The following is a 27,277-nucleotide window of genomic DNA, read 5'->3' on the forward strand; positions in this document are numbered from 1 at the left end:
GTATTTCGCCGCACACTAGCGCCACCACTTCCTGTCGACGTCAAGTGGCAGCTGTCATTCGCTCTTTCCCAAAGTCTACGCCATTGTGTGAGATAGTGTTTCGTGCTAAAGACGTGAAAATCTCCAAACATCCAAGATGGTAAGCTAGTTTTATGCCAATAAACACCAATTCAATAATCAGGGATATCCACTGCAGTGATATTCAGTGCGATATTGATGGTAGATGATGGGCAAAGGGGTGAAAATTGATTGAAAGTGTCGCAATGGATGTCTTTGGTGTTGTGTGTCAGTGTGGTGCTCTTTGGGGGGACTTTTCTCACCTTTCTGCCCTTCCAGGTGAACTTTACCGTAGACGAAATCCGAAATATGATGGACAAGAAGCGGAATATCCGCAACATGTCCGTCATTGCCCACGTAGATCATGGAAAATCGACGCTGACGGATTCTCTGGTAAGTTTTTGTCTTGTTCCGGAAAGAGACTGGCCCGGCATTCGTGGATTCATGGTCATGCTTGATTTCTTGCAGGTGAGCAAAGCCGGGATTATTGCTGGTGCTAAGGCTGGTGAGACTCGCTTCACGGACACCCGGAAGGACGAACAGGAGCGCTGCATCACCATTAAGTCCACGTAAGTGCAAGGGAGAGGGCTAGATGCCCTGGGATGTGGGATGAAAGAAGAAAAAGTGCCAACGTCAGACAAAACACACACAGCGTCAGAGCTATAGTAGGTTTCATTGAGAGAATTCTTGCTTCTCGTGCGATTCATCTTTTCATGCACGCACACACACACGCGCACAGATTTGATATTATTGTGAAATTGCGGCGAGAAAGAGACAAATGATATTTTTTCAGTGCACTTTTGTGCCACGTGAATGCAAAAATCTCGGTATTTCTGCTGAAGAAAGTGCCTCCATGGAGCACGGAAAATTCCTCTTGGCGTTGGAATTGTCTGGGAAAGCTTCAGAGATTTGAAGTCAAATGATGGGGAAGGATGAGAATTTCTCAGAAGAATATTAAGAATACTTTGGAATGCATCGAAAAAATACCCTGAGAATTTAGGTCAGGTCATATTGATTTTTACGTAGTTGAGCATCATCCCCCAAAAATTTCTTTGACTCTCACCGTTTCTCAGAATTGTCACAGAAAATTGGTGGATTCGCAATAATTCTTGAGAAATTATTACCGCCTTACCGCGAAATCAATAATAAATAATTTTCTTAAAATTTCGTAGCAGGCGTGAATATTTCAAAGAGAACAAATATTAAAAATATTGTTTAAAAAAAATTACAGAAATAGTGCACTTCTTTAGGAAAAAAAAGAAAAAAATATCCACAAAGAAGGTAAAATAAGGGTAATTGCTGCAAATGCTTATTAGAGGTAATAAAAAGATATTTTTCCCGCAAATTGTGACAATTTATTCTTAAATTAAGAATCTGAAAGAATTTGGTTAGTTTTTAAATAGACATAAAAGGTTGGAATTTTAAAGATTTATCTCAGAATTGAGGAACATGTCCAATAAAAAAGCTAAATTATAAGGGATCAATCTTATTAGAAAATCTCCTAAATTCTGACAGAAAAATCTTTAAAGCTTGAATACTTAATTGGACTTTGAAAATCTGGTTCAAATTTTAAGTGAAAAAATTTAGTCTTAGTTAAAATGGAAATGTCGAACTTTTTCTTATCGTTTTCATCTCAGACCTAATCGCAATGACCTGCCATATTTGAAAACACTTTAAATTTTTGATATGAAATCATAAAAGAAGAATTTACCTAAGATTTTACACTACCAGCTGAATGTTGCGATAAAATTATGTTTATCTAAACTAAAAGAAGAATGATAAACATCCCAGATTTGCGGAAAACCCGAACTTGTACCTCGAAAATTTACCCCAAAATTTCAAAAACGTGTGATATGATAAGCCCAGATAAGCTTATGGTAGCTGGCATTCTTTACGGGGGACCTCAGTGTAGGGGAGACTCCGGCAAAATTTGTCAAAACGAAAATTCAATATTCACTATTTTCTAAAATAAAAGAGACTGAGGATTGAAATTTTTATTATAGATTGCCTTCATGAACCTTCTTATACTTACAAAGTTTCAAAAGATTCGAAGAAGGAATATGTAAAATAAAAAATAATGAAATTTTGAGTCCTATTTTTGGAATATTTGGCTTACAGAAAATATCAATACTGATTAGCTCAATTTAAGCACATTTCTTGTTAAGATAGAGAAAAATTATCTTCGGCAAAGTTGTAGAGGAATAAATTTCCTTTAAAAATATGTCTATTTGATATTTTTAACGTTTGCGAGAGTTAAACGTCACAAATTATCCGAAGACTGACAAAATTTGCCCCAGCAATTTTGAGAATCTCCACAAAATAGACTTTTAGAAAATGATTCGAAAATCACATTTCTTTCGAGATAGAGGAAAATAGTCTTCTGCAATGTTGTTGAGCAGTACATTTCCTATAAGAATATGCTCATTATAAAACGTTTAAGTTTTATAATGTGAAAGAATTTAAATATGCGTTTTGACAAGTTTTGCCCCAGTCTCCTCTACTTGCAAATTGAAATACTTGAAAATTCGATTGTGAATTGAATTTTTAGGGAAGAATCTTGCCGAACAAACTGTTCTTGGCGGAAGGAACGGATAAAATTTGCTCGACAAGACTGCCCCAAATTCAACTCGAAATCGAATTTTCACGCACAATGAGTTGCACGCATTTTGAGGTCGCCTGTAAAGAATCTCAGCAACCGTAAATGTGGGTGACTTTGCCCTCTTCCTATTCGTAAGCTTTTATTTAATTCTAACAATTAAGGATGGTCTTTACTGATCTTACCCCGTTGCGAAGACCATTCTTACATATTAGAATTAACCCTCTAACGGGTTAGACCGCCTCCAGGCGGTTTTCACAACAATCACATTTACAGCGACAATAAAGGTTTTATTTATTTAAAAGTGCTATAGTGTCCTCGGTAATAGTCTTATAAACATATCTTGAAAGTTTGAACTCATTTTGACTCCTCGTTTCGTTGCTATTCCCAGTTTTGAGTGACAGGTCAGAGAAAAAGCAACAAAAAATATTTGTGCAAAAAAACTCATTTCCAAATTCCATAAAAATACCGATTTAAAGTTATCTGACTAAAATAAATTTAATTTTTACTGAAAGATATGTCATTCTACCTTGTATATTTTATTTAAAAAAATTGGAAAAAACAATAATGTGAATTTTAGAAGCAAAAAGAATTTCAAAAAAAATTTATATTTTCTCACCTTGCGCCTAAACTAAAAGAGATAATGAAAAATGGATGGTTTTTTCGACTTTATTGGATCATAATTATCCTAGAAAACATTGTTTTAGAACTTTTTTCGCATATTAAAGAAAACACTGTTAGAGGGTTAATTCTAGCACTTATTGATAGTCTTCATCGATCCGGTCTACCATGTCAAAGTATATAAGGATATGTTATGTATCAAGGAAGGTACAATGATCCTCAAAAGGATTCTTGTAGTTTCAGTAAAAGTCAATGAAATGCTAGTCCCCTAAATCCCGGGATCCTGTAAATCCCGGGACCCTGTATATTCCGGGACCCCGAAAATCCCGGGATCCCGAAAAACCCGAGATCCCGAAAATCCCGGGACCTCGAAAATCCCGGGATCCCGAAAATCTCGGGACCCAGAAAATCCCGAGATCCCGAAAATCTCGGGACGGGACCCAGAAAATCCCGGGCGGGATTTCGGGATCGTAATATTTAGGAATTTCGGGATCTCGAAATACCGTTTTATCAATGCATCGATCCCGGGATTAATCCCGATCCAAAAAAGGGCTGAAATCCCGGTATTTCGGGATCCCGGGATACCGTATTGGAAACCCTAGAGCCAATATCATCCAAATCCCGACCGAGGTGTGAGTTCCGGCGATTGGTGACTCATTTTGTCGCAAACAACCTGAAAACCATCAGATCGGCTGCCTCTATTTTTGTATTCTCGGCAGTTGCAGTCCCAACTGACGGTTTCCTGATGCACAGTAGGGCGTTTCAACTAGGAAAATTTTTTTTTGGCTCTATTCTCACGGTGCTGTATTTGATGAGACAAGAAAGTTTTTCTTCTATGATCATATGATCAGACGCTGTTTAGAGGTGGCTGAACGACCCTCTCTGTAGAACAAATTTCTGATTTTCCGGGATTTTACACTACAGAGAGAGTCGTTCAGCCACCTCTAAACAGCGTCTGATCATATGCAAGGAGTTTCAAGTATAAGGTGGGCCAAATCGAACTGCCAGTGACGTAGATACTTTTACCCGACTAGTACAGTGTTGACAACTCAGATTTATGAAATATTTGTAATAGAAAAATAAGAATTGAATAATTTTGAAAATATTATTCTCGTTATTTCTCAATTTATATAATAATTTTCTGATAATTTTTGTGAAATATATTTTAAATTGTTATTAAATTTAGTACGCTTACGTACCCAAAAACTGTGTAACATTTTAATTTACGGAGAGCTACATCTCGTGAGTTTTAGCATACTGTAAAATTGGGAGAGACTCTTTGTAGTAGTGTCCTTCGTTTTATCAAAACTTAAATATTTCGAAGAAGGTTAAATTTTATTTAATTTTTAATGGTGCTGGCACACCTTTTCAATTGAGTGAATTTCAAACGATTGAAATTTTACCTCTCTTACTCTTTCAAACTAAAATCAGATATAGCTATCTCTTTCTGTCAAATGGATATTAAATTTCAATGTCATTTTCAATTTTAATTTTCATTTGGCAGAAAGAGACAACTATATCTGATTAAAGTTTGAAAGAGTAAGAGGTAAAATTTCTAACGATTGAATTTCACTCAATTGAAAAGGTGTGCCAGCGCCATAAGATTGTACTTTACATTTTTCTTTATTTAATTTATTTTTGAGTTTCTCCAAAAAAACATATATGAGTATTGAATGTTCTGACACATTTGTGATATGCTCATATGATGTATGGTCCACCGGGTTTCGTGCAAATAATTTTTGTCAAGTAGAATTTTGTGGAAAAATAGTATAAGAAAAGGAGAAAAAACATTGAATATCCGTTTAATTGATAAGAACAATTATTAATGTTAACAAATAAATTAGAAATTTTGATACATTCCCAACATTTTACTGAAATGTTTTCGCATTAGATTTTGGCGCGAGGCAAGAACCGATGACTTTTGACATAACCTCCAAAAAGTATCTACGTCATCACCAGTCCGATCTGGCCCACCTTATTACTTTGTTATTTGTTTTTATTCATCTTGGATCATATGGTCGTAGAAGAAAACTTTCTTGTCTCATCAAATACAGCACCGTGAGAATAGTGCCAAAAAATTTTTTTCCTAGTTGAAACGCCCTAATGCACAGCCTCAATTAATTCGGCCACCATCTCATTTGACCACAAAATCCTAGAAGTTTATGAAGGAATATAAAATATAAATCGAACAAATTTTTGTTTAGCTTTTTTCTTATTTACCCTCTTCACCGATCTTTTTCAATGTCTTTTGTCCTTTCTCAATCTCGTTTACGATAAATTGGCACTACTTTTAATCACAATTTAATCACGAATAAACTGGTGAGAAAATTGTGGCGCAGAAAATACCCGAATGACTGCAATAAAGCAGTACCTGATGAAAGTTTAATGAGCAAATTTTGCTCATAAATTTGCTCAATTCTCATTAACTTGCTCATTAATTATCAATCGTATTTATGCTATTTTAATCTACTTAAACAATTTTTGTGACTCGAGTCCACTTTTTTATCACTAAATGAATTGATTACTAAAAGCTCTTGACGAAAATTGCACATTAGGACACATATCAGCAACAATTAATGTGAATCACATTAAAATTTTAATGTGAAATTCTCTAGTGTCTTATCACGGTAAAAGAAGTGCTTTTCTAATAAGAAAATGCATAGATAAAATACCCCTTAGGGCCTCTACACACTAGAGAAATTTATGTCTATGTTGAAGTAAATTAAGTCCTTAAGAGGCTAAGGATATGCTTTTGAACAATTCACTAAAGGCACTAGCAACAATAAGAAGTATTCACAGACGGAAATTCTAATTAGAATCTTTCGGTGTTAACTGTTTAGGGCTATCTCGATGTACTTCGAGTTGGAGGATAAGGATTTGGTATTCATCACGAATGCCGATCAGCGTGAGAAGGATTTGAAGGGTTTCCTCATCAATTTGATTGATTCACCTGGGCACGTAGACTTTTCGTCCGAAGTGACAGCCGCTCTGCGTGTCACTGACGGAGCTCTCGTGGTGGTGGACTGTGTGTCTGGTGTGTGCGTCCAGACGGAGACGGTGTTGCGTCAGGCAATTGCCGAACGTATTAAGCCTGTTTTGTTCATGAACAAGATGGACCGTGCTCTGTTGGAGCTGCAGTTGGGCGCTGAGGAGTTGTACCAGACTTTCCAGCGTATCGTGGAGAATGTGAATGTGATCATTGCGACGTATAGTGATGACAGTGGTCCCATGGGGGAGGTTCGTGTTGATCCAAGCAAGGGTTCCGTGGGCTTTGGATCGGGTTTGCATGGATGGGCATTCACCCTTAAGCAATTTGCCGAGATGTATGCTGATAAGTTTAAGATTGATGTGGTGAAACTCATGAATCGTCTCTGGGGTGAGAATTTCTTCAATCCCAAGACAAAGAAATGGAGCAAACAGAAGGAGGATGACAACAAACGTTCATTCTGTATGTACATCTTGGATCCCATCTACAAGGTCTTCGATGCCATCATGAACTACAAGAAGGAGGAAATTGAGGCTCTTTTGCCCAAAATTGGTGTTACCCTGAAGCATGATGATAAGGATAAGGATGGCAAGAGTTTGCTCAAGGTTATCATGCGTTCATGGTTGCCAGCTGGTGAGGCTCTACTTCAGATGATTGCCATTCATCTGCCATCGCCAGTTGTGGCACAGAAGTACCGTATGGAGATGCTGTACGAAGGTCCTCATGATGATGAGGCTGCCATTGCTGTGAAGAATTGCGATCCCGAAGGACCATTGATGATGTATGTGTCCAAGATGGTGCCAACATCCGATAAGGGACGTTTCTATGCCTTTGGTCGTGTATTTTCGGGCAAAGTGGCCACAGGACAGAAGGCACGAATTATGGGACCCAATTACATTCCTGGCAAGAAGGAGGATCTCTACGAGAAAGCCATCCAACGTACCATTCTCATGATGGGACGCTATGTGGAGGCTATTGAAGATGTTCCATGTGGTAATATCTGTGGTCTGGTTGGAGTTGATCAGTTTTTGGTTAAGACTGGAACCATTTCCACCTTCAAGGATGCTCACAACATGAAGGTAGGTTGTTTTTTTTATTAATTCTAAATCTATTTATTTAACTATAACGTTATTTTTCTAAGGTATTTGGGTCAAATAATATGCAAGAATTTGACTTTCGTCGATTTATAACTAAATTCTTGAAGTTTCAGGGAAGTATGGTAAAGTGTTGTAATTCGGATTGTGAGGAAATCTCAAAATTTCGAATTAGAAAAGATTCCAAATTTCCTAATTTTACCTTAGTCCTGTGGAGACTTACCTATTAGTGTAGATAAATTAAAATTAAGATACAAAATTCCTCAATTTTTCTACTTCTCAATTAGTGGTAGGCTTTTCTTCAACAAGAAAAAAGTGAACGACTTTACATTTAAAAAAATCCAGCAGTAGAGTAACTGCTTGTAATTTGGGATAGCTTGTAATTTGGGACACTTTGAGGGTAAAGTTCGACACTACAAATAAATTAATTAAAATTGTAAAAATTTTCTTCTAATATTTAATGAATAATATAGTCTATTTAAATTATTATTTTTAGAAGATTATAACATTAAAAGATTCTAATTTTGGACACTTGTAATTTTGGACAGCTCATATTTCGTAATAGAAGTCCTATTAGGTGAGATTCTTAACAATCTCACCTACTATAATCCTAACAAAATTTCATGTCGTCCGATCGACCTCAAACTTGGCCAAAATGTGTTTCAGCACTTCCTGATCACGAATATATATATGGCTATTTTACGTTCCCGGCCGGCCGGCTGGCCGGCCGGCCGGCCGCTCTTTGGAGCTTAATAGCTCCTAAACTAAAAAAGATATCGACTTGCGGTTTTCGGCAAAGGTTATATATCGGGTGAAAATTGCAACTTGGTGCATTGACCCCCCACCCCCCACCCCTCCTTCCGCCATTTTGAAGACCCCCCTTTTTTTGTTTTCTCAATAGCTCTGCCCCTATTGCATCGAGCGGGCTCAAATTTTAGTATGTTATAGCTGGGCCTTAGAGCTTTCCATCAATGCCAAACTTAAGGTCCCCCGACCCCCCTGACCCGAGCTATAAGGGTCCAAAAAAATTTTCTTAAAATGGCCATAACTCCGGTTCTAATCGTCAGAATTTAAAAAGTGAGGGCTTTTTGGAAAGCTTTCGTGAAATGCCACTTCCCCTTCTAACATCGCAAGTTCATAAAACTACCGCTAGGGGCGCTATTATTAAAAAGAAAATTTTTAAATCTTATAAGTTAAATAACTCAAAAATTCCATTGTGCATCGGGCTGAAATTTTAGTATGTTGTAGCCGTTGATTATACCTATCAAACAAAAAAAACCTTAAGTCGATCTAAAACCCCTGACCCGAGCTATAATGGGTCAAAGTTCGAACATTGACCGGCCTCTATCTCCGGTTCTAATTAACATAGCGATATAAATTTTACCTTTTTGGTTTCGTCTCGATGAGCACTTTCAGATGGAAGTTCAAAAAGTCACCACAGGTGGCGCTGTAATAGCGTCAAAATTCATCGAAATTCAAAGTCACTTTTCTCAAAAACGGCATTGTGCAAGTTAATGAAATTTTAGTATGTTGTAGTCCAGTCTAGGACGTTTCCAAAATGGTGCGTATGTGCGCTGTGGTTTCAATAGAACCGGAGATATGAGGGGTCAAAGTTCACGAAATTCAAAAAATCATATCTCCGGTTCTATGTGACCGATTTTGATGAATGAGGGCTTAAACGAAAGATCTCACCAAATGCTACAACTTTCTAGAATATTTGAACTTCGTGGGACCAACACCAGGGGCGCCACAGTCGAAAAACCAATTTCAATATCACATAACCTCAATTATCTCGACTGTCGCTGAACCGATTTTGATGATTACTTCGACATAATTGTAGAGGACATTTGTCTCTACATTTCGTCCATACATCATTTTCCGCTCAGACTACGCTATCACTCCGATTTTGCCGTTTAAGTGTGAAAAAATTGATTTTTCCAATAATAACGCTTTGAAATCACTCAGATGCCAATTTGTCTGCCTCTACTCCACCAAGACACTTAAAATAGGGGTTTAAATGGAAAGTCCCGCAAAATACAACAATTCTTTGATTTAGTTGAAGTTCAACAAATGACTACTTGGGGCACTCTGGATGAAAAAACGAGTTAAGAAACAAAAAACCTCGCTTATCTTGGCTTCTGAGTAATCGATGAGTTCAAGTTCTACGGCAAAATTATAGAGAACATTCTGGTCTACATTTCACCCATATATCACTTTTCTGTCGGTTCATCCAAATCCTTGATATTTTGGTTTAAATACAAAATTTGTATAATTTCACGAATTTGATTCAAGATAACTGAATGGCGTCTCCCAACTTCAGCTCCAAATCGAATTTGCATGCACTCCGAGTTAGTTCACGTTAAGAATCTCACCTACATAAGCCGGTTAGGATTATCTGTCCCTTTTCGTTCATTTCAAGAACCTAACTTACCAAATCGTCTTCCGGTTTCGGGACTCCTAAGGCGTTTTGCATTTCATCTCGTTCGTAAAGATTATGCTATTTTGTTCTTTCAGGCATTCCTTACACCTTAGTAGTCATCATATGTTTTTAAAATGTCCTGTGAGAGTGAGCGAGATGACTAGATCTAGGTCTCACTCACTCTCATATAAATGTCGAAAACAGGTTTACAAAAGTTATTGTGCGTTGGGCATATAATCAAAGAAAATTTCATAATTTTAATCAATTTGTTTGTTGTGTGCAAAATTACCCTCAAAGTGTACGAAATTACAAACTGTTTTACATTACAAGTTCCCCTAAGGAATATTTCCTAAAATTTTTATTTAATTTTTTTGAAAATTTAATTGTTTGGACAAGGTATTTTTTCAAAGATCTCTGTGAATGAAATACTATCAAAGTAGTTTTATTTTTCTTTATAAAATAATCCGAGATCACAAATGTAGGGGGAGATTGTGCAGCTTCGTACGGAAAATGATGTCCAAGATTTAAGATTTTTTTACTGAATGCCACACAAACCAAATCAATTGTACCACTATGTCAAAAAAAATCTCTTATTAGTTTCATCATTCCGAACGAACTAAACGATGGTAATGTCATTGTTACATTTGCTTTGGAAGCATGAAGAAAAAAACTAAAAAGTTAAAACAACTCTATGGCAGACTTGAATTAACTCTACGATTATCGATGTAATTATTACTCTTTTTCGATGTAAAATTTCATCTCGACTGAAGTATATGCTTAAGTGTTTTCGTTTTAAGAATATACTTCAGTCAACAAGATTTTCGTGTGACAAAGTTCATATGGAACATCAACTAGAAATATGCCTAACAGTGTTTCATGAAGACATGTGCGTGCGTCATACGTCACTGAGAGAAATCAGAAAAAGTTAAAATAATATTCCGGAAATGTTAATTTCACCCTGCATTATTGATCCGATATCGGTGTAAATATTATGCTTTTTAGGTGTATTAGGGGTTAAGGTTACCCTTTTTATGTTAATTTTACACTTGAAAAAGTGTAAAATTAGCATTAAAAATGTTGATACAGTAGAGTCTCGCTATAGTCCATATTTGGTTCCAGATTTGACACTTGGGTCACACTATAATCCATGTCATTTTTTAAAATTATCAACGACTTCTAGTATTGAAATTGCTCGACGGCTTCCACTTTCTTTGCGGTTGTGGTACTTGTCCTCGCTCTCTTCATTATGGATCACAATTATCACAACTACTCAGTAAAGTTTGCCAAAAATATTAAAATAATTATGCATGTCGCGTACTAAAAAACATAACCTAACTTAAAATCAGTGTTTTGAAATCAACGGTCGATAAATTGTGGACTATAGAGCGATGGCTTATAGCGAGACTCTACTGTATATTTTTACACCTAAAAAATGTTAAAGTTATGGGGAAAAAAATTAATCGCACCCTCTTTTTTTCTCAGTGGTGATTTTTCGCTCGGAATATAGGGAACTTGAGATCAAGAAAATATTAATAAAGAAAATTATAAAATAGAAAAAACATAAAATTGCAAAATCTATCCATTGGGAACGAGTTATTTTAACTCTTAAAACAAGCTATATTCAGTCTTAAAAAGAGTTATTTACGCTCTTTTGTCATGCAAATTTTAGGAAAAAAAGTTAAAACAACTCTTCTGAATATTATACCTAAATAGAACACTAAGAAAAAGGGGGTGCGATTAACATTTTTTTCCTCATAACTAACACTTTTAGGTGTAAAACTATATCAACATTTTTTAAATGTTAATTTTACACCTTTTTAAGGGTAAAATTAATATGAAAAGGGTAACATTAACCCCTAATACATCTAAAAAGCATAATATTTACACCGATTTCGGATCAATACTGCAAGGTAAAATAAACATTTCCGGAATGTTATGTTACAATTTGCAAAATTTAAAAATAAATGTTAAAAAAAAGTTGGTATAGTCAAATGTGCTAATCCGGGCGCTTCGCTATCTGGATCGTTTATGACTAATCCACTTAAAATATTTTTATTTTTATTTTCGTAATATAGTCACTACAATAACATAATATAACTATTCAAGTTTGAGAAATAGCAAAAATAATATTTTTATCCATTAAATAAGTGAGTGTAATCGACTCCTTTCAATCTTCTGCCAGCTGGGTTTTTCACTAAAAATTTTCTAGCAATGATATTTTCGCTAATGACAGCTGGTTGATTGAAAACATTAATTTATTGTTTTTTCCTTGTAAAAAAAGTATTTTAAATCCAAAGGTTTAATTAAAAGTGAATTAGCGAAAAGGCGACCCAGTTAGTGCTTGCTGACTTATTTCAGTATTATCATTATTTTAGGGTAAATTAAACTAATTCAAAACCTGCTCCAAATGGAAATTTTTCGCTACTCCAAATGGAAACGTAATTGTTTTCATGATAAATACAGTACTAAATTATTATATTTGTATATTTTCTTTACCTCAGTAAATTTTTTATTTAGCTAATTTTGCTCCGAATAAAGCGAAAATCCATTCATATTCACAAATTTTAATTTGTTAATTTCTCAGAAAAATTAAAAGTGTAACTTTTCACCATCGAATTTTTCATCGATCGACCATGTTTTCCAATGAAAAACACAATAAAGTGACTGTTGTTTATTCGTTTTGTTTAACATTTATGTCATATTTCTGGCTATTTAAATTAAGTGCTAATCTTTATTGTTAACGGTACGTGAAGTTTTCAAATTAAATAATTACCTTTCGTGAACAAAAAGGGTTTTTTGAAGTGTCTGCAAATGCTTCAATAGGAATCCCCGGAAATATGATTTTTTTTTTGGAGAGATTTTCTTATTGTTTTAGATGAGAAAGGAGAAAAGACCAGGAATAAGCACAAATCCTGCACTCAAGAGCAACTCAACAAGGTTTTGAAAGCCTTTTGTCACGGTTTCACTTACACTGTTTGTCTCCAATTAGAAACTTTCCCTTGTCTCCATTTGGATTGATATGTTTCCAATTGAAGCATTTTACGCTCGCGTATTTTTCTTGTATTTAAGAAGTTTTCAAATTATATCTAGAGAATTTTCACTAAACAGTAACATTCCAGAAGAGTCAAGGAGCAAATTTATGTAATTCTCTTCAAAAAAGAATTGAACTTAATGTGTTGAATCTTCTGTCAAAGTTAAAGCGTCTGGAAATGGTTTTGAATTAGGACATTTACCGTATAAATTTTCTTAAATATTTTTGATATTTTATTTTATATTATGTTTCTGAATTAAACAGTGAATAAATGGATTTAGAAGAAGTAAAAAAGAATTTTATCAGTCCAAAAACAAGTGTTTCAAGTAGCACTCTTCGGAAAACGATCCATTTACCCCATCTTACTATAGCGAAAACAATTTTTAATTTTTTGGATTGAAGTTTAAATTCGAATTTGACTCATATACCTAGAAAAATGATTATTTTTTCCTTAAATGATGATAAAACACAGACCTGTCCTGAATCTACCGTGTTTGAAATCAATTTCACGTCTGATAGCAAATAATTATAATCAAATTGAGAATCAAATATCTCCTTTTCTGACCGAATACTTTTTTTTGTTTTCTTTTTGATTGACAACAAAAAAAAGGTGATGAAATTCAGTGTGTCTCCTGTGGTGCGTGTTGCCGTGGAGCCCAAGAATCCGGCTGATTTGCCAAAATTGGTGGAAGGACTCAAGCGTCTGGCCAAGTCAGATCCCATGGTGCAGTGCATCATTGAGGAATCTGGTGAGCATATTATTGCTGGAGCTGGTGAATTGCACTTGGAGATTTGCTTGAAGGATCTCGAGGAAGATCATGCTTGTGTGCCGATCAAGAAGTCCGATCCTGTTGTGTCCTATCGTGAGACAGTATCTGAGGAATCTGATCAGATGTGTCTGTCCAAATCACCCAATAAGCACAATCGTTTGTTCATGAAGGCTTGCCCCATGCCCGATGGTTTGGCTGAGGACATTGACAAGGGTGATGTCAATAGCAGGGATGACTTCAAGGTGCGTGCCAGATATTTGGCTGAAAAGTATGACTACGATGTGTCCGAAGCCAGGAAGATCTGGTGCTTTGGACCCGACGGCACAGGACCCAATATCATTCTGGATTGCACAAAGGGAGTGCAGTACTTGAATGAAATCAAGGACAGCGTTGTGGCTGGTTTCCAGTGGGCCACCAAGGAAGGTGTCCTGGCTGAGGAGAATATGCGTGCTGTACGCTTCAACATCTACGACGTGACTCTCCATGCTGATGCCATCCATCGTGGTGGTGGACAGATCATCCCGACCACTAGGCGTGTCCTCTATGCTTCGGTCATTACGGCTCAGCCGCGTCTCATGGAACCAGTCTATCTGTGTGAGATTCAGTGTCCAGAAGTGGCTGTTGGTGGCATCTATGGAGTCCTCAACAGGAGACGTGGACACGTCTTTGAGGAATGTCAAGTGGCTGGAACACCCATGTTCGTCGTCAAGGCCTACTTGCCTGTCAACGAATCATTCGGTTTCACGGCTGATTTGAGGTGAGTCCCATTCCTTTCCTTCTATTTTTTTCTTCAATTTTTGAATTTAGAATTCAGAATAATTTTTTTAACTTATCATTTTATTTATTTATTTGTTTAGTTTATTATTTAGTTAAATGCAAAATAATTTGGTATAGGGAAAAGTGCCCATGCTTTCGACGGTCCCAAGCTCCATAATAACTAATTTTTTCCTATGTTTCTGAATAAATGTTACTTCGCGATATATTTTATAAACAAGACAGTTTCACCTAGTTTTTAAAATATGGGTGCAATGAGTCACATTCATTGAAAAACATAGGAAAAATTTAGTCATTATAAAGCTTTAGAACCGTGTAAAGCATGGGCACTTTCCCCATAATGATTTAAAAATTACCCAGGACCAAGTCTAAAAGGATTGTCAGTCCTTGGGAAATTAACGATATCTTTCTGAATAGGGTGGATTGTAAAAAGGGAGACACTTAAGAAAAGGTTCAATTTCAAATGCATTTTTAAGCCGAATAGGGTAAAGTGGTACAACTTGCACAGTGGTACAAGTTGGACAATGGTACAATTTGGACAGGGCTTTTTGTCTTGATAAATTTAGTACTTCATTTTTATTTTTGTATATTTTTAATGCTTTAGTTTTCTAATTTGGTTTCTTGTGCTTAAAAATAAATTTTGTACTGTATTTATCAAGAAAAAAGCCATGTCCAACTTGTACCGGTGAATTGTCTAACTTGTAACACTAATTCCAAATTATATCACTTTACCCTAAATATATATATATTTTTTTAAATTTTCTTTGCATCATGAGATTGCTTGTGAAATATTCTAACAGAATCTTAACAGTTTTTAATAGATATTTCAATCAATTAATTGGAGTATTCCATCAAATTAAAAAATAACACATTTTGAAAAGATGGATAACATTTTGGAAATCGGGACAAAAATTTTTGGAAAGATGGACATACTGATATTAATGACAAAATATTATACGAAATATGTAGAAAATCAAATGTTGAGGGTTTTCTGCGTATACTTGCACATTGGATGGTTATGCTAATCCCTCCTTTATGTCCGGGTAACAGTTGAGGAATTCTAATTACCAAGAACTTCCTGGACATCCAACCAAAACGAGGTTCTGTAAATTTCACAGACGCCTCGTGCTGTCCAATAGTTATAGCTTTAAAGCGGATGCAACTTCTTAGCAGATTTGGATACCTCATCCGGCCACCTCCTTTTCCACTTGCTTTGGGAGTTCTGTAAAGGCTCCTCTTTGTCTTTTTCCAACCGTTTTTGCGATATTTACTACCCACTCTATCAGAAAAAGTGGTCTTAGGAATCTGGAAATCTGGGCAGCCTTTCTCCAGGAGATTTTCTCCTTATCAGCTACTAACTGCTGTTGCAACTATTTCTCCGGGTACTTAAGGATCTTTGTCTTCCTTGTTGCCATGATTTCACTGCACAAAACCACCAAATTCATTCACAAAATCAACTTATCCAAGATTTCATAAAACTTGTTTTGAATGCAAGACGAAATTAAATTACTTTTCTCTCCTTTCTAACTTTAATATTTCACAAATATTTTTTATTAACCTTTTAAATGGATGTATGACCTTCGATTTTCACTGCGGACTTTATAATATTTCACAAATTATGCCGAAAAATCAAGCAAAACATTTTGATATTTTCCTAGCAACTTCCATATGAAACAGGGAACATAACAACTACCATGTGAAGGTTATGAATATCACGCATGCAATACATTTTTTAAATTCTTCTTGCAAGTCACTCTTTGAGTGTTTAATAGCGACTTTTATCGAAAATTGTAATATTTAATTGATTTATTATCAAGTTTTTAAGAAGCTGTCTCACATTCCACACTGCTTTTTCCAATTTTCCAAACTGTCTCGCTTTAGACAAATTACCCTATTCACAAATTTGACACTTTATTTCTTGAAAACAGCTTAACTGACTTTAATGAAATTCGGGCCCCAAAGATGATGTATGACTTAAGCTTTAAATAAATATTTTAAGATTTTCCTTCTAATTAGTCCATCTGGTAGCTCAACTCCCATACAAACTTATCGCTTTTAGATCGAAACCATCTAATTTTTTCGAGTCCTTGCTGTATCTTGCATATATCTCTTCTGCATGGAGAAATTTGTAATCCATCACGTCAAGATTCTTGAGAGCTATCTTAAAATGAATTTTCCTCTTAATTTTTAATAACTGTAAATGTCGTAAGTTCTTTTGATGCCAAAGAACGATTTCTAAAGAAAAACTCAAGAAACATTTTCCTAGAAGAAATCATATCCCTATCTCTTTATTTGCCTTGTAATTTTCCAGATTTTTCTTTTTAATATCCTTGAACGTCCGTTAATTCCATGAAAAGAATTGCGTATAATGACATGAGCTCTTTTACAGAATCTGAAAAAGGTACTGATATGGCTTTATTAAAATATATTTACTCTGAATTTACTACTCAAAGTTTTTGAGTAATGGCTTCTTTTAGTACCCAACAATCTTCAGAAAGAAGCCTTACCATGCTTATAATACTAGGATTTTTTCAATTTGTAAATTCAAATTAATTTTCAGATGAATGGTTAATATGCGTTATTTTGCATTAAAAATCATTTGAATTGATAGATTTTCGCTTATTTATTGATATAAATTAATACTTGGCCCACCAAAACATGTTTCAATTTGCTAAAATAGCATAAATGTGGTTGCTCAATTAAATTTGAATTTCTGCAAATTAAAAAATACTATCAACACAAGGATTTTTACACTTAGTTTTAAATTCAATTGAGCCAATTGATCATTATAAGATTTCTAGAATTTACTTGAAAATTCACACAGCTTGGATACATTTTGCAAGAAATTTGCTCAATTTTAAATAGTGCCGCGAGGTTTTTGATTGTGAATAACTCCGGAAAATGGGTGGGTGAAGTCATACAAACAGGAGATTTCTTGGCACAATAACTTATTTCGAATGTCGTTTTCACTCTGGAGGTTGGTCATCAACACTAAGACGGCGGTGGCCGCAGAAAGAAAAAACTACATACTCACGCATGATCAACAATTTGTACTTCTAAAACATTGTGATGAATAAATTATCTATCTATCTATCTATCTATCTATGCCTTTGGAGGAACTTAGCAAATTGCTCTTGATACTGAAGCTTCACTCGCGTACAAGTTTATCACTAATCACTGTACTTTTTTTTCGCCACAAATAATAATAAATTACGAGTGAATAAATTCAATAAGAATAATATGGTTCAAAAGACTACTTCTTCAACTGCAATAAAATTGAAATTAATGAGCAATTTTAACGTTTTAATTTGCTGAATTCAAATTTAATTGAGCAACCACATTTCTGCTATTTTAGCATGTTTAAACATGTTTTGGTGGGCCAAGTATTAGTTTATATCAATAAATAAGCGAAAATCTACCATTTTAAATGATTTTTAATGCAAAATAATGCATAGGAACAATGGGAGCAATTCATCTGAAAATTAATTTTAATTTATCCAATTTTATCCTCAAAGTGTCCAAAATAAGAAACTGGACAAAATTATGAGCCTTTCCCCTACCGATCAAATTTCTTGAAATTTTTGGATGTTCGACCGAACGCTTGTTGCTCGCTTAGAGCTCTTTTGCTCTCATCTCTGTATCTTCGGAAATAATTCGAATTGACTTCTGGAATTTTTATGGTAAATTCATAGATGCCTTATCTATCGATTTAATCAATAAAAAAATATTGACCTCCTGATACTTCCCACTATATCTCACTCAATAAGAATATTTAGAAAAAAGAGTTTTTATTTTTAAGTTGAACTACTCATTTTTTATTAATTAAGTAGTTCATCCCAAAAGTGGAAGCTCTTTTTTCGACGGAATGTAGTACTTAATGTTACTGATGACCAGTGAAAAAAAATCAGAGTTTTTGAGATTAGCTATTTCGAGAAATAATTTTCTTAAATTAAAAAAATTAAAAGGATGTTATAAAAAAAATTAAACATATAATTTAAAAAAGAACATTATCATCTTAAAAGACCAAGAAAAGAATCTTAACCGTTCCCGAGATAGAGCAGAGTACTTTCAAGTTTTTGAGCGAGATGGGAGGACATGAGATTTTGTGATGATTATAATAAATGAGATTGTTAAGAATCTCACCTAGGGTGGAGTAAGTACTTTTGGCCACTTTAAGGTTTCATGTGCTTGTAATTTTTATAATCTTTATTTAAATAAAATTAAATTTTGTACAAAGATACCTTAAAGCCGTTTCTTCCTAATAATCCAAGAGAATTCCCAAAATTTTTTGGATATTTTAGTGAAAAATGCATTTTATGCAACTATGCATGTTTCAGTACTTTTGGCCACTCTGTAAGTACTTTTGGCCATTGTGTGTAAACACTTTTAGCCACTTGTTTCCAATAGAATTTTAATGAAATAGGGTAGAGTCAGTACTTTTTCACCAGTAAGCCCTTTTTAGCCACCTAAATTAAAATCACATTTTAAGAAAATTATGAGTTCGTGGAACTACGAAATTAATGTTATTTCGTAACCTCTAGCCAAATGAATCAGAAAACCATATCAGATGCTCCACCGACTAGATTATTTGCAAGTTAATTAAAGAAATTGTCGGCAAGGTGATCAGTCACCAAAAAATATGGAGTTTTTAATAAACTTGTCAACGCTCAGACAAATTGTCTTGCATTATTTTATGTTTTTGCAGTACAGTATTTGATATTTTTTCACTAAAAGTCAATCTGCTATTAACTAAGCTTCGTTCGAATATCATTTTTTAATAATGTTTTCCAAAAAAATAAAGAAATACGGATGTGGTGAAATAGGGCTTACTTTTTTCGGATGTGTAAGTACTTTTCGCCACTCATTTTTCCAAGCATTTTACTAGTGGCGCACCTCGCGGAATTTAGTTGAAGCAGGCGTAATTTGCAATTGATTTTTGTCGCAAATAAAAAATGTGCAAAAAATCACTGAAAATACTGTAATAATTGTTTAATATCGGTGTTAAATAAGAAAAGTACTGTGCCGTGTACTTTTAGAAGTTTTCGAAAGCTGCTGTTTCTTAAAAATCAATTGAAAACAAGTGCCGAAAAAGTGCTTACACAATGGCGAAAAAGTGTTTACAAGGTGGCGAAAAGTACTGAAACATGCATTGTTGCAGGAAATGTACTTTTTCAACCAGATACTCAAAAGTTCCCGGAAAGTCTCCTGGTTCAGTAGATAGACAATGCTTCAAAGCACTTGTACACAAAATTTCATTTTATTTGGACAAAAAGTGTAAGAATTATAAGGGTGTCAAACCTTAAGGTGGCGAAAAGTACTTACTCTACCCTAACAGAAAAAATAGCTCTCGAAAGCTTTCACAAATACACAGCACAAGTCCTATTTTTATTTAACACCAATTTTATGTGATTATTAGAGTATTTTAAACGACTTTTTGCACATTTTCTATTTGATGTAAAAATCAGTCAAAAGTCATGATTGTTTTTATTTTTATTTGATTGCCACGTGTAAAATGTATGGGAAAATGAATGGCCAAAAGTACTTACACAGCCGAAAAAAGTGAGCTCTTTTAGCCATATCCGATTTTCATTTAATTTGTTAGAAAATCTTATTAAGGATGATATCACAATAAAATTTAGTTAATTAAGAAATGTACTTTCATTGAATAGCAACAAATATTTTCATCAAAAATATGAAATAATGCAAAACAATTTCTCTTAACATTAACAAGTTTCTTAAGAATCCCATGTTTTTTTAGTGATTGTTTACCTTGTCGAAAGTTTCTCTCAATAAGTTAGAATTAATCAAGTCGATATAAAATTAAATATGGTTTTCTGATTCGTTAGATTAGAGGTCACGAAATAAGACCCATTTTCCTGTTCTAAATAAACTTATAATTGCCTTACAATGTGATTTTACTTTAGGTGGCCAAAAATGCTTGCATGGCCAAAAGAGCTGACTCTACCCTAATTCAATGTTGTCAGTGCAGAGATAAAGAGATTTCTTACGAAAACGAAGCTTATTATTTCTCTACGTTTTTTTAATTTCTTCAGGGGAAGGTTTACTTGGAAAATGAAAAGAAGAAAATATCTTTTGTTAGAAAAACCTTTTTCAATACTTAGAAAATTGAAGCAAACACAAAATTAGTTGTTGATAATCTTTTTTCCAGGAAATTGGTCAGTGTAGAAAATGTGAGAAGAAAGTTTTTATTAAATCCTTGTTTTTGTGTGTTAATTTTTCTTTTTAGATCCAACACTGGCGGCCAAGCTTTCCCGCAGTGCGTCTTCGATCATTGGCAAGTGTTGCCTGGTGATCCAGCTGAGCCTAGCAGCAAGCCCTACCAAATTGTGCAGGACACGAGAAAACGCAAGGGACTCAAGGAGGGACTTCCGGACTTGACTCAATATCTAGATAAATTGTAATTCATTCTTTGTTCTTCTTTAAAACAAAATTTAAAAGAAAAAAAAAACAGAAAAAAGAAACAAATTTATCCTCCTCGACTTTTTTTGTGAGACAAAAAGAAAGAAAAAAAAGAAGCAAAAGAAATTTTTGCAGGAGGAATTCACATGCAAACTTCAATACACTCAATCTTTATTTTTTGTTATTTTTTTAATTGCTAACGCGCGCGAGAGAGAGGGTGAATCCTTTGATGGGATGAAAGAGAGAATTGTTTGAGAGTCGTTTCCTATTTTTTTTCTTCTGTGTACTAGCATTTTTGGGATGAAGTTTTTAATTATTTTCCGTTTAGAAAAGTCTACCCTTATTTTCCGCGGTTTTTTTTAGCAATGCTCTGTAGATGTTTAAATTATATATTAAAAAAAAGATAAAAGAAAATTGTACTACTCTAGAAATTGATGAAAGCCTGGAGAGAAGCAGCAGCAAAAAGAAAAGAAAGAAAAAAACTCCTCGAGAGAAGATCCAATAAAGAAGATAAAAACGATCAATTTTGGTGTTTTTTGTGTCACGAAGAACATTTATTTTAGGTATAAATCCTTCAGAATCTCACTGGAACTGAGCAGCATGCAAAAGAAGAAGAGGTTGGAGTGTTATGTGGGGATGTTGTGGCGTATTGTGGAATCTCATGAAATACTTTTTCGTGTGCTGCCTTCGGAGCGTTTCGACAGGGAACTCAGCTGATTCATAATCACGCGGTCGCGCTTGCGGCGAATGTTGTAGATGCCATAAACAATAGGATTCATGCAAGAATTGGTGCAGGCGAAGAGGTACAGCAACTTCTGGAGGCGCTGATCGACATTCTGGGCATTTTCGCGGTCCATAAAGTACCTAAAAGATGCGAAAGAAGTGTTTAAAAAATGCTCTAGATGGGAAAATTAAAAACGACTCACCAGAAGCACATGATGTGATAAGGAGTCCAGCACACCACAAAAACAATTACGATTGTGATGGTCATCCGTAGAGTACGTCTCTTGGCTCTGCCCAAAACTGTGCTGCTGGATCGACGGAAAGTTACTGGAAAGAGAAGGAAATTGAAATTTGGAAGCTTTGTTCCTCATTTTCAAGAAAAAATGTTTAAGTTTTCAGAGTAAAAATTTAAAATTTATTAAAAATCAAATCACAGAACTCAATGAACAAATTCGATTTCAATTTGTTAAATTTCTCATCGCAATTGAAAAAAGAGATAAAAATAAAGAGAAGTGTTTATTCCATTTGCTCTTTCATGACTAGAGGAACTTTTGCTTGTAATTTTGGACACTTTTGAAGATAAAATTGGACACTACAAATAGGGTAAAGTGGTACAAGTTGGACAGGGCTTTTTTTCTTGATAAATTTAGTACTTCATTTTTATTTGTATATTTTTAATGCTTTAGTTTTATAATTTGGTTCCTTTGTACTTTTGTTGTACTGTATTTATCAAGAAAAAAGCCATGTCCAACTTGTACCGGCGAATTGTCCAACTTGTAACACTTATTCCAAATTATATCACTTTACCCTAAATCGATTAAAATTTTGGTATTAGCTTCCAGTATTTAATGAAAAGGAGTGGCAAAGCATCCCAGGTTTTGCGAAATGCTCGAACTCGTGTCTTAGATGCTATGATATACACCCCCTCAAAAATATACTTTCACATCATTTACCATTTACCGGTTCTCAACCGATTCATAAATCATTCAAAAGATCCTCCAAAATTGTTTTAAAAGTAAATAGAATTGATTTTCGGATCGGCTATGAACCGGTTCAGAAACGATTGGAACCAGTTCAGTTTTCTCGGAAATTCCAAGACCTTTCCAACGAGCCCAAACATGACCCCATTTGCTTGATAAATGCGCTCTCTAGTGCCTTTTTAATCTTTGACCTTGAAAAACCGTTATTAGGAATGATTCAACCGATTCAAAAAGTCACAAATCGAAAAATTCAAAAATCAATATCTTCCAAGGTAAAAAAGATAGCGGCTCAAATTATAGATAGCCTACTAGATCTTCTTCAATGTCGTAAGTTTCTTAGAATTCGAACAAGGAATTTAGAAAATAAAAAATATCGAAATTTTTAGTCCTATTTTTGAAATATTTTCCTTGCAGAAGATAACAATAATTACCTACTTATTTTCCAAAATTGATGCACTGGTGAATATTTTCTAAATAATTTGGATTATTTGAATACGAAGCTGCTATCCGTTTTAGCATTTTCTAAAGATTATTTTCCCTAGAAACCCTTTTATTAAAATGACCACTTGGGGTAAAAAGTAACAAAAAGCGAAGCAATTTCTGATGTCTCACGCCGAAAAGAAACGTCATTATCATGTCTCGCCGCGTGTTGTTTGCATTGGTCAAACGATTTGCAGTCTTTTGTGTGTTTAGCTTGAAAAGTGCTTTTCTCGTTTTCTCACTTTTCTCGCAAAGAAAACGGTGTTTTACAAAGGTGTAGATGAATAAATTTTCTATGAAAATATGTCCTCTAGGTATTTTTTCAAATTTACGGAAGTCCGTAATAAAGTTAATCAAAATATGATAATATCCCACATCTGGTACTATTTGCCCCAGCATTTTTGAGAATGGACACAAAATTACCTTTTATAAATTGGCTCGATAAACATATTTCCTTACAAAATAGAGGAAAATTACTTTCACAAAGCTGTAGAGCGGTAAATTTCCTATAAAACTGCGCCAATTAGAAATTTTTGAAGCGCTCGAGTAGCTTGTAAAAAATAAAATATCCGTTTTGTGACTTTTTGCCCCAGTCTCCCCTACTAGGGGCATTTCAATGAACTCCCAATAGTAGGCAATTTATATCAAATTCTTTCATTCTATTTTCACTAAGCCAGAATTCTCTGCGATTTCTGGCAATTCAAATGACAATATCAAATAATAATATCATAACTAATTGCATAATATCATTAAGTAAAGATATTTCATCTATAGAATATAGAGATGACATATGTACAGGAGGTCCCGGGATTATGCATATAATGGAATTATGCAAATACGAATCTTTACCTATACCATTACACACTTTCGGGACCGAAAAAACGCGCGAAATGACATTATGCATCGAGAAAATTTGCATACCCAGAGGGGCTTTCTTTTGAATAAATCTTCCGTAGAACGAATTTCGCGCGGAGTAAAAGTAGTTCAAACAAAAAAAAGTCAACTGTTTAATAGAAATCCATTAACACAGTACTTTTTGGCCAGAGTTCTTCAATAAATGGTTAGAATATTGAAAAAATTTACCTTAATAAAAGAAATTAAAGTTTTATTCTGAAAAAGTATCAAAATGTTTTCAAATTTCCCGCGTCGCAACATAGTACATTCAGGTGTATTTCAAAAATGATTTCATAAATTGACTCCCAAGGGTAGGCAAACTTGCATAATTGTATGTGCATAATTCCGTCAGGTGCATAATCCAGAAGGACTCAATGCCGGGACTGAGTGTACGAGCTTATTTTGTGTAATCATTCTTGAAATACCCCTAAATGTACGTAGTTTTTTTGAAGCCGTAAATTTGAATTGCGTAACTTATGAACAGTTGGAGCTGAAAATAGTCCAAGACGTCCGAGAAATTGAAAGAAATCTCCTGGGGGTATGCAAAATTTCTGTATGCATAAAGCCATTTCACGCGATTTTCTTCGATCTCGAAAATATGCACAATGCCCGGACCCCCTGTAACGACAATGCCACATGAGCTCAAATGACAATACCACGCTTACAGAATCATTTTTTTTTTTTTCGAAAAAGCTCTCCTGAGATTCTAACTTATTCTAACTTATCTAACTAAATTATATCACGATAGGGCTCAAGTTCATTTTAAAATTGGTGAAAAATCCCAATTTCAAAGGTGCCCCACTTCCCCCAACATAGCCCAATAGGTAACAGAATTATCCTACTGGATTTTAATTTGACTTGTGAATTATGTATTTCGTGTGAATAATAGACAATTTTGTCAGATTCACCACTCTGGGATTGTGCTTGTTATTTCGGACAGGTGTTTTCTTCTTGAAATTTTATTAATTTTTAGTTTTTGCGAAAATTAGGTTGTATAAATGCCTAAAGAAATTAAGAATCACCATCCTAAAGAACAAGATAGGGTGCAAAAAGCCTTAAAAATGTATGTCTACATTTTTATTTGTTTTTAAACGTATGATAACTGTACCAAATTTCGATCAGCTTTCAATTTCGGCCACTTATTTTGCCCTTCAAATTTTCATGAATTTTTATTATTATATATTTTTATTATATAAAAAATGTGGCTTCGATGAAAGAGATGATATGAAAACGATTTTGAAAGAATTCCAGAAAGACAAGGAACTATGCGAATTAAGGTGGGCGAAATATTACCAATATGAAAATATTGCATATTTTACATATTATACAATGCAAAAAAATGTCGCTTTGACGAACGAGATCTTGTGAAAAAGGCTCTGGAAGAATTTCAGAAAGATAAAGAACTGAGAATCAAGGTGGCCGAAATAGTACCCAAAGCTATGTTTATATTTTTATTCATTTTACAATGTATTATGAATGATTTTAGAGAAAAAAAAAGATGATTAACTGTCTATTAAGTTCCAAGCAACACTTCTTAAAAAGAAGTAACAAAAAATTCAATTTGTATTAAAAATTTTAAATTTCCAACTTAAGACTTTGGCGCTTTCATGCAACTATGCTGAAATTTGGTGCAGTTACTCTATTAAGATTAGTTAAGAAAAAGCAAGAACGATAGACTGCCTGTCAAGATTCTAAAAAACACTTCTAAAAAGGAAGTAACAAACATTTTTAATTTGTATAGAAAATATTGCACTTCAAAAGGACATTGATTCTTATATGCACACCGTTCCAAATTACAAGCACTTCCCCTATGGTCTCTACACATTGGGAGCAATTTTTGTCAAAAATTGCTTTTTTGAAGGAAATTCCCTGCAGCGTTGTAGGGGGAATCGTCTAATTTCTGTCAAAAACGCAATTTTTGACGAAAATTGCTCCCAATGTGTAGACGCCTTAAACCTATTTTGCCACAGATAAAGTTTTTTTTCTCAGATATGGTGTCATGGTTAAAAATGTAAAATTTTCAATAATAATAATCTCAGGTAGAGGGAAGAGGAGCAGCATTGAAATTGCTTTTTCCTGTATCTTTTAAATGAAATTGAGCCTTACCATATTTTGAATTAGCTTCACAATACCTTTGTGAAGCTAAATTATATCATGATAAGGTTTAGTTTCATTTAAAAAAAAAAAACTATTTTCAAAGGTGTTCCAATTCAAAGGTGCTAAACTTCCCCCAAATCAATTAAAAATTAACAGAAACTGCATTAAGAATTGTTATTCACTTTCATCTGCAGCTGGATAGCTTCCTTAAAAGAAAAACTCAAAGAGAACTTCTATCATAAAGTTTACTAATTAAAATCAAATTAACAAGTGATGTGTGGAGTTATAAATAAATTTTTTGAGGCATTTCAGTGGCACACACAAAAAATACCTAATTTAATATTCAAAAATTTAATAAAAGGTAAACAAAAAGGAGCAATAAATCAATTGAACAGCACACGGTGATCAGAAATGTTTTGGCGCTGAAGGAGAACACGTCTTTGGGGCCCAAAAGAACACTTTTACGTGGGTGTCCATCAAAAACTCGTGGCAGAAATGATTATCGTGTGAGTTATTCATAACAAATTCATTTGGACACACCAAATGTTGTCATCGAAATTTCTACCGTGAAAAATTGTGTGTGTGATCCATTGAGGAAGAGATTAATTTATCGCTCAATTTGCAAAATTAACTGGCATCAAGAGACAGAAAATTGTGTAAAAATGGGGTTTCCTCTTCATCTTTGATCAGGAGGAACCAAGATTACAAGCTTGTGGTTCTGAGAACGAGGCCATTAAAGGAGTAGGAATCTAGGTGGATTTGTTTTTGCCACTTTTGGGCGGGAAACTCTCATGCAAATTCAATGTTAATTCAAACGGTGGGTGTATGAATTCTAAAGAGAACGTTTAAAGACAACAACTCTGGAGCCTCTGCAAAAAGACAAGTTTCATTCTGTGTAAATACCACAAGATCACCTCTTATGAGTTTCGAGGCACAATTATTTTCCCATTATTCTATACAAGAAATAATTGAATAACTGCAGTTTAATGTTTGAAGATTTTTCTTAAGGTAAAAACCTTCAAAAGAAATTTCTCTTTTGAACATGAAGATTTATGTAAATTGGATATTTTGTTAATCCCTCAGTTATTTTATATAAAAAAAAAAATATTTTAATATACATATGAGATCATACTTATTAACTTCTTGGAGAAAATTTGATTGCTAACCATATTTCGCAAAAAACCATTTGTTATTAAATACCTCCTTCGTAATATCTTCAATTAATTAATAATAATAACAAAAGTATGACAGAATTGGAATTTTTTTATCATTAATTTTTAAAGGCTCTATATAACAGCAGTGAGAGAAATCCGAAAAAGTTAAAATAACATTCCG

At 34.2% G+C, this 27,277-nt stretch overlaps 2 protein-coding genes across 2 annotated transcripts in view; one reads left to right on the forward strand and one right to left on the reverse strand.

Moving 5' to 3' along the window:
* Positions 1-21,292, forward strand: LOC129801187 (eukaryotic translation elongation factor 2). Its single transcript, XM_055845974.1, has 6 exons — positions 1-139; positions 337-450; positions 526-626; positions 6,115-7,339; positions 13,415-14,331; positions 20,596-21,292. Exons 1-6 carry the CDS (start codon positions 137-139, stop codon positions 20,768-20,770), a joined length of 2,535 nt encoding a protein of 844 aa, XP_055701949.1. The 5' UTR covers positions 1-136; the 3' UTR covers positions 20,771-21,292.
* LOC129801189 (adipokinetic hormone/corazonin-related peptide receptor variant I) overlaps positions 21,293-27,277 on the reverse strand; it is a 15,671-nt gene continuing 9,686 nt past the window's right edge. Inside the window, exons 4-5 of the mRNA XM_055845976.1 lie at positions 21,695-21,818; positions 21,293-21,632 (exon numbers count right to left, since the gene is read on the reverse strand). Coding sequence (XP_055701951.1) covers positions 21,428-21,632; positions 21,695-21,818 — 329 coding nt within the window. The 3' untranslated portion in view covers positions 21,293-21,427. The remainder of the gene's footprint in view (positions 21,633-21,694; positions 21,819-27,277) is intronic.

Source organism: Phlebotomus papatasi, chromosome 2, assembly GCF_024763615.1.
Source record: "Phlebotomus papatasi isolate M1 chromosome 2, Ppap_2.1, whole genome shotgun sequence".
Classification (NCBI taxonomy): domain Eukaryota; kingdom Metazoa; phylum Arthropoda; class Insecta; order Diptera; family Psychodidae; genus Phlebotomus; species Phlebotomus papatasi.

Coding starts and splice junctions, on each gene's coding strand:
- LOC129801187 (XM_055845974.1), top strand. Junction 451..525: donor CGACGCTGACGGATTCTCTG/GTAAGTTTTTGT, acceptor GATTTCTTGCAG/GTGAGCAAAGCCGGGATTAT. Junction 14,332..20,595: donor GGTTTCACGGCTGATTTGAG/GTGAGTCCCATT, acceptor TTTTCTTTTTAG/ATCCAACACTGGCGGCCAAG.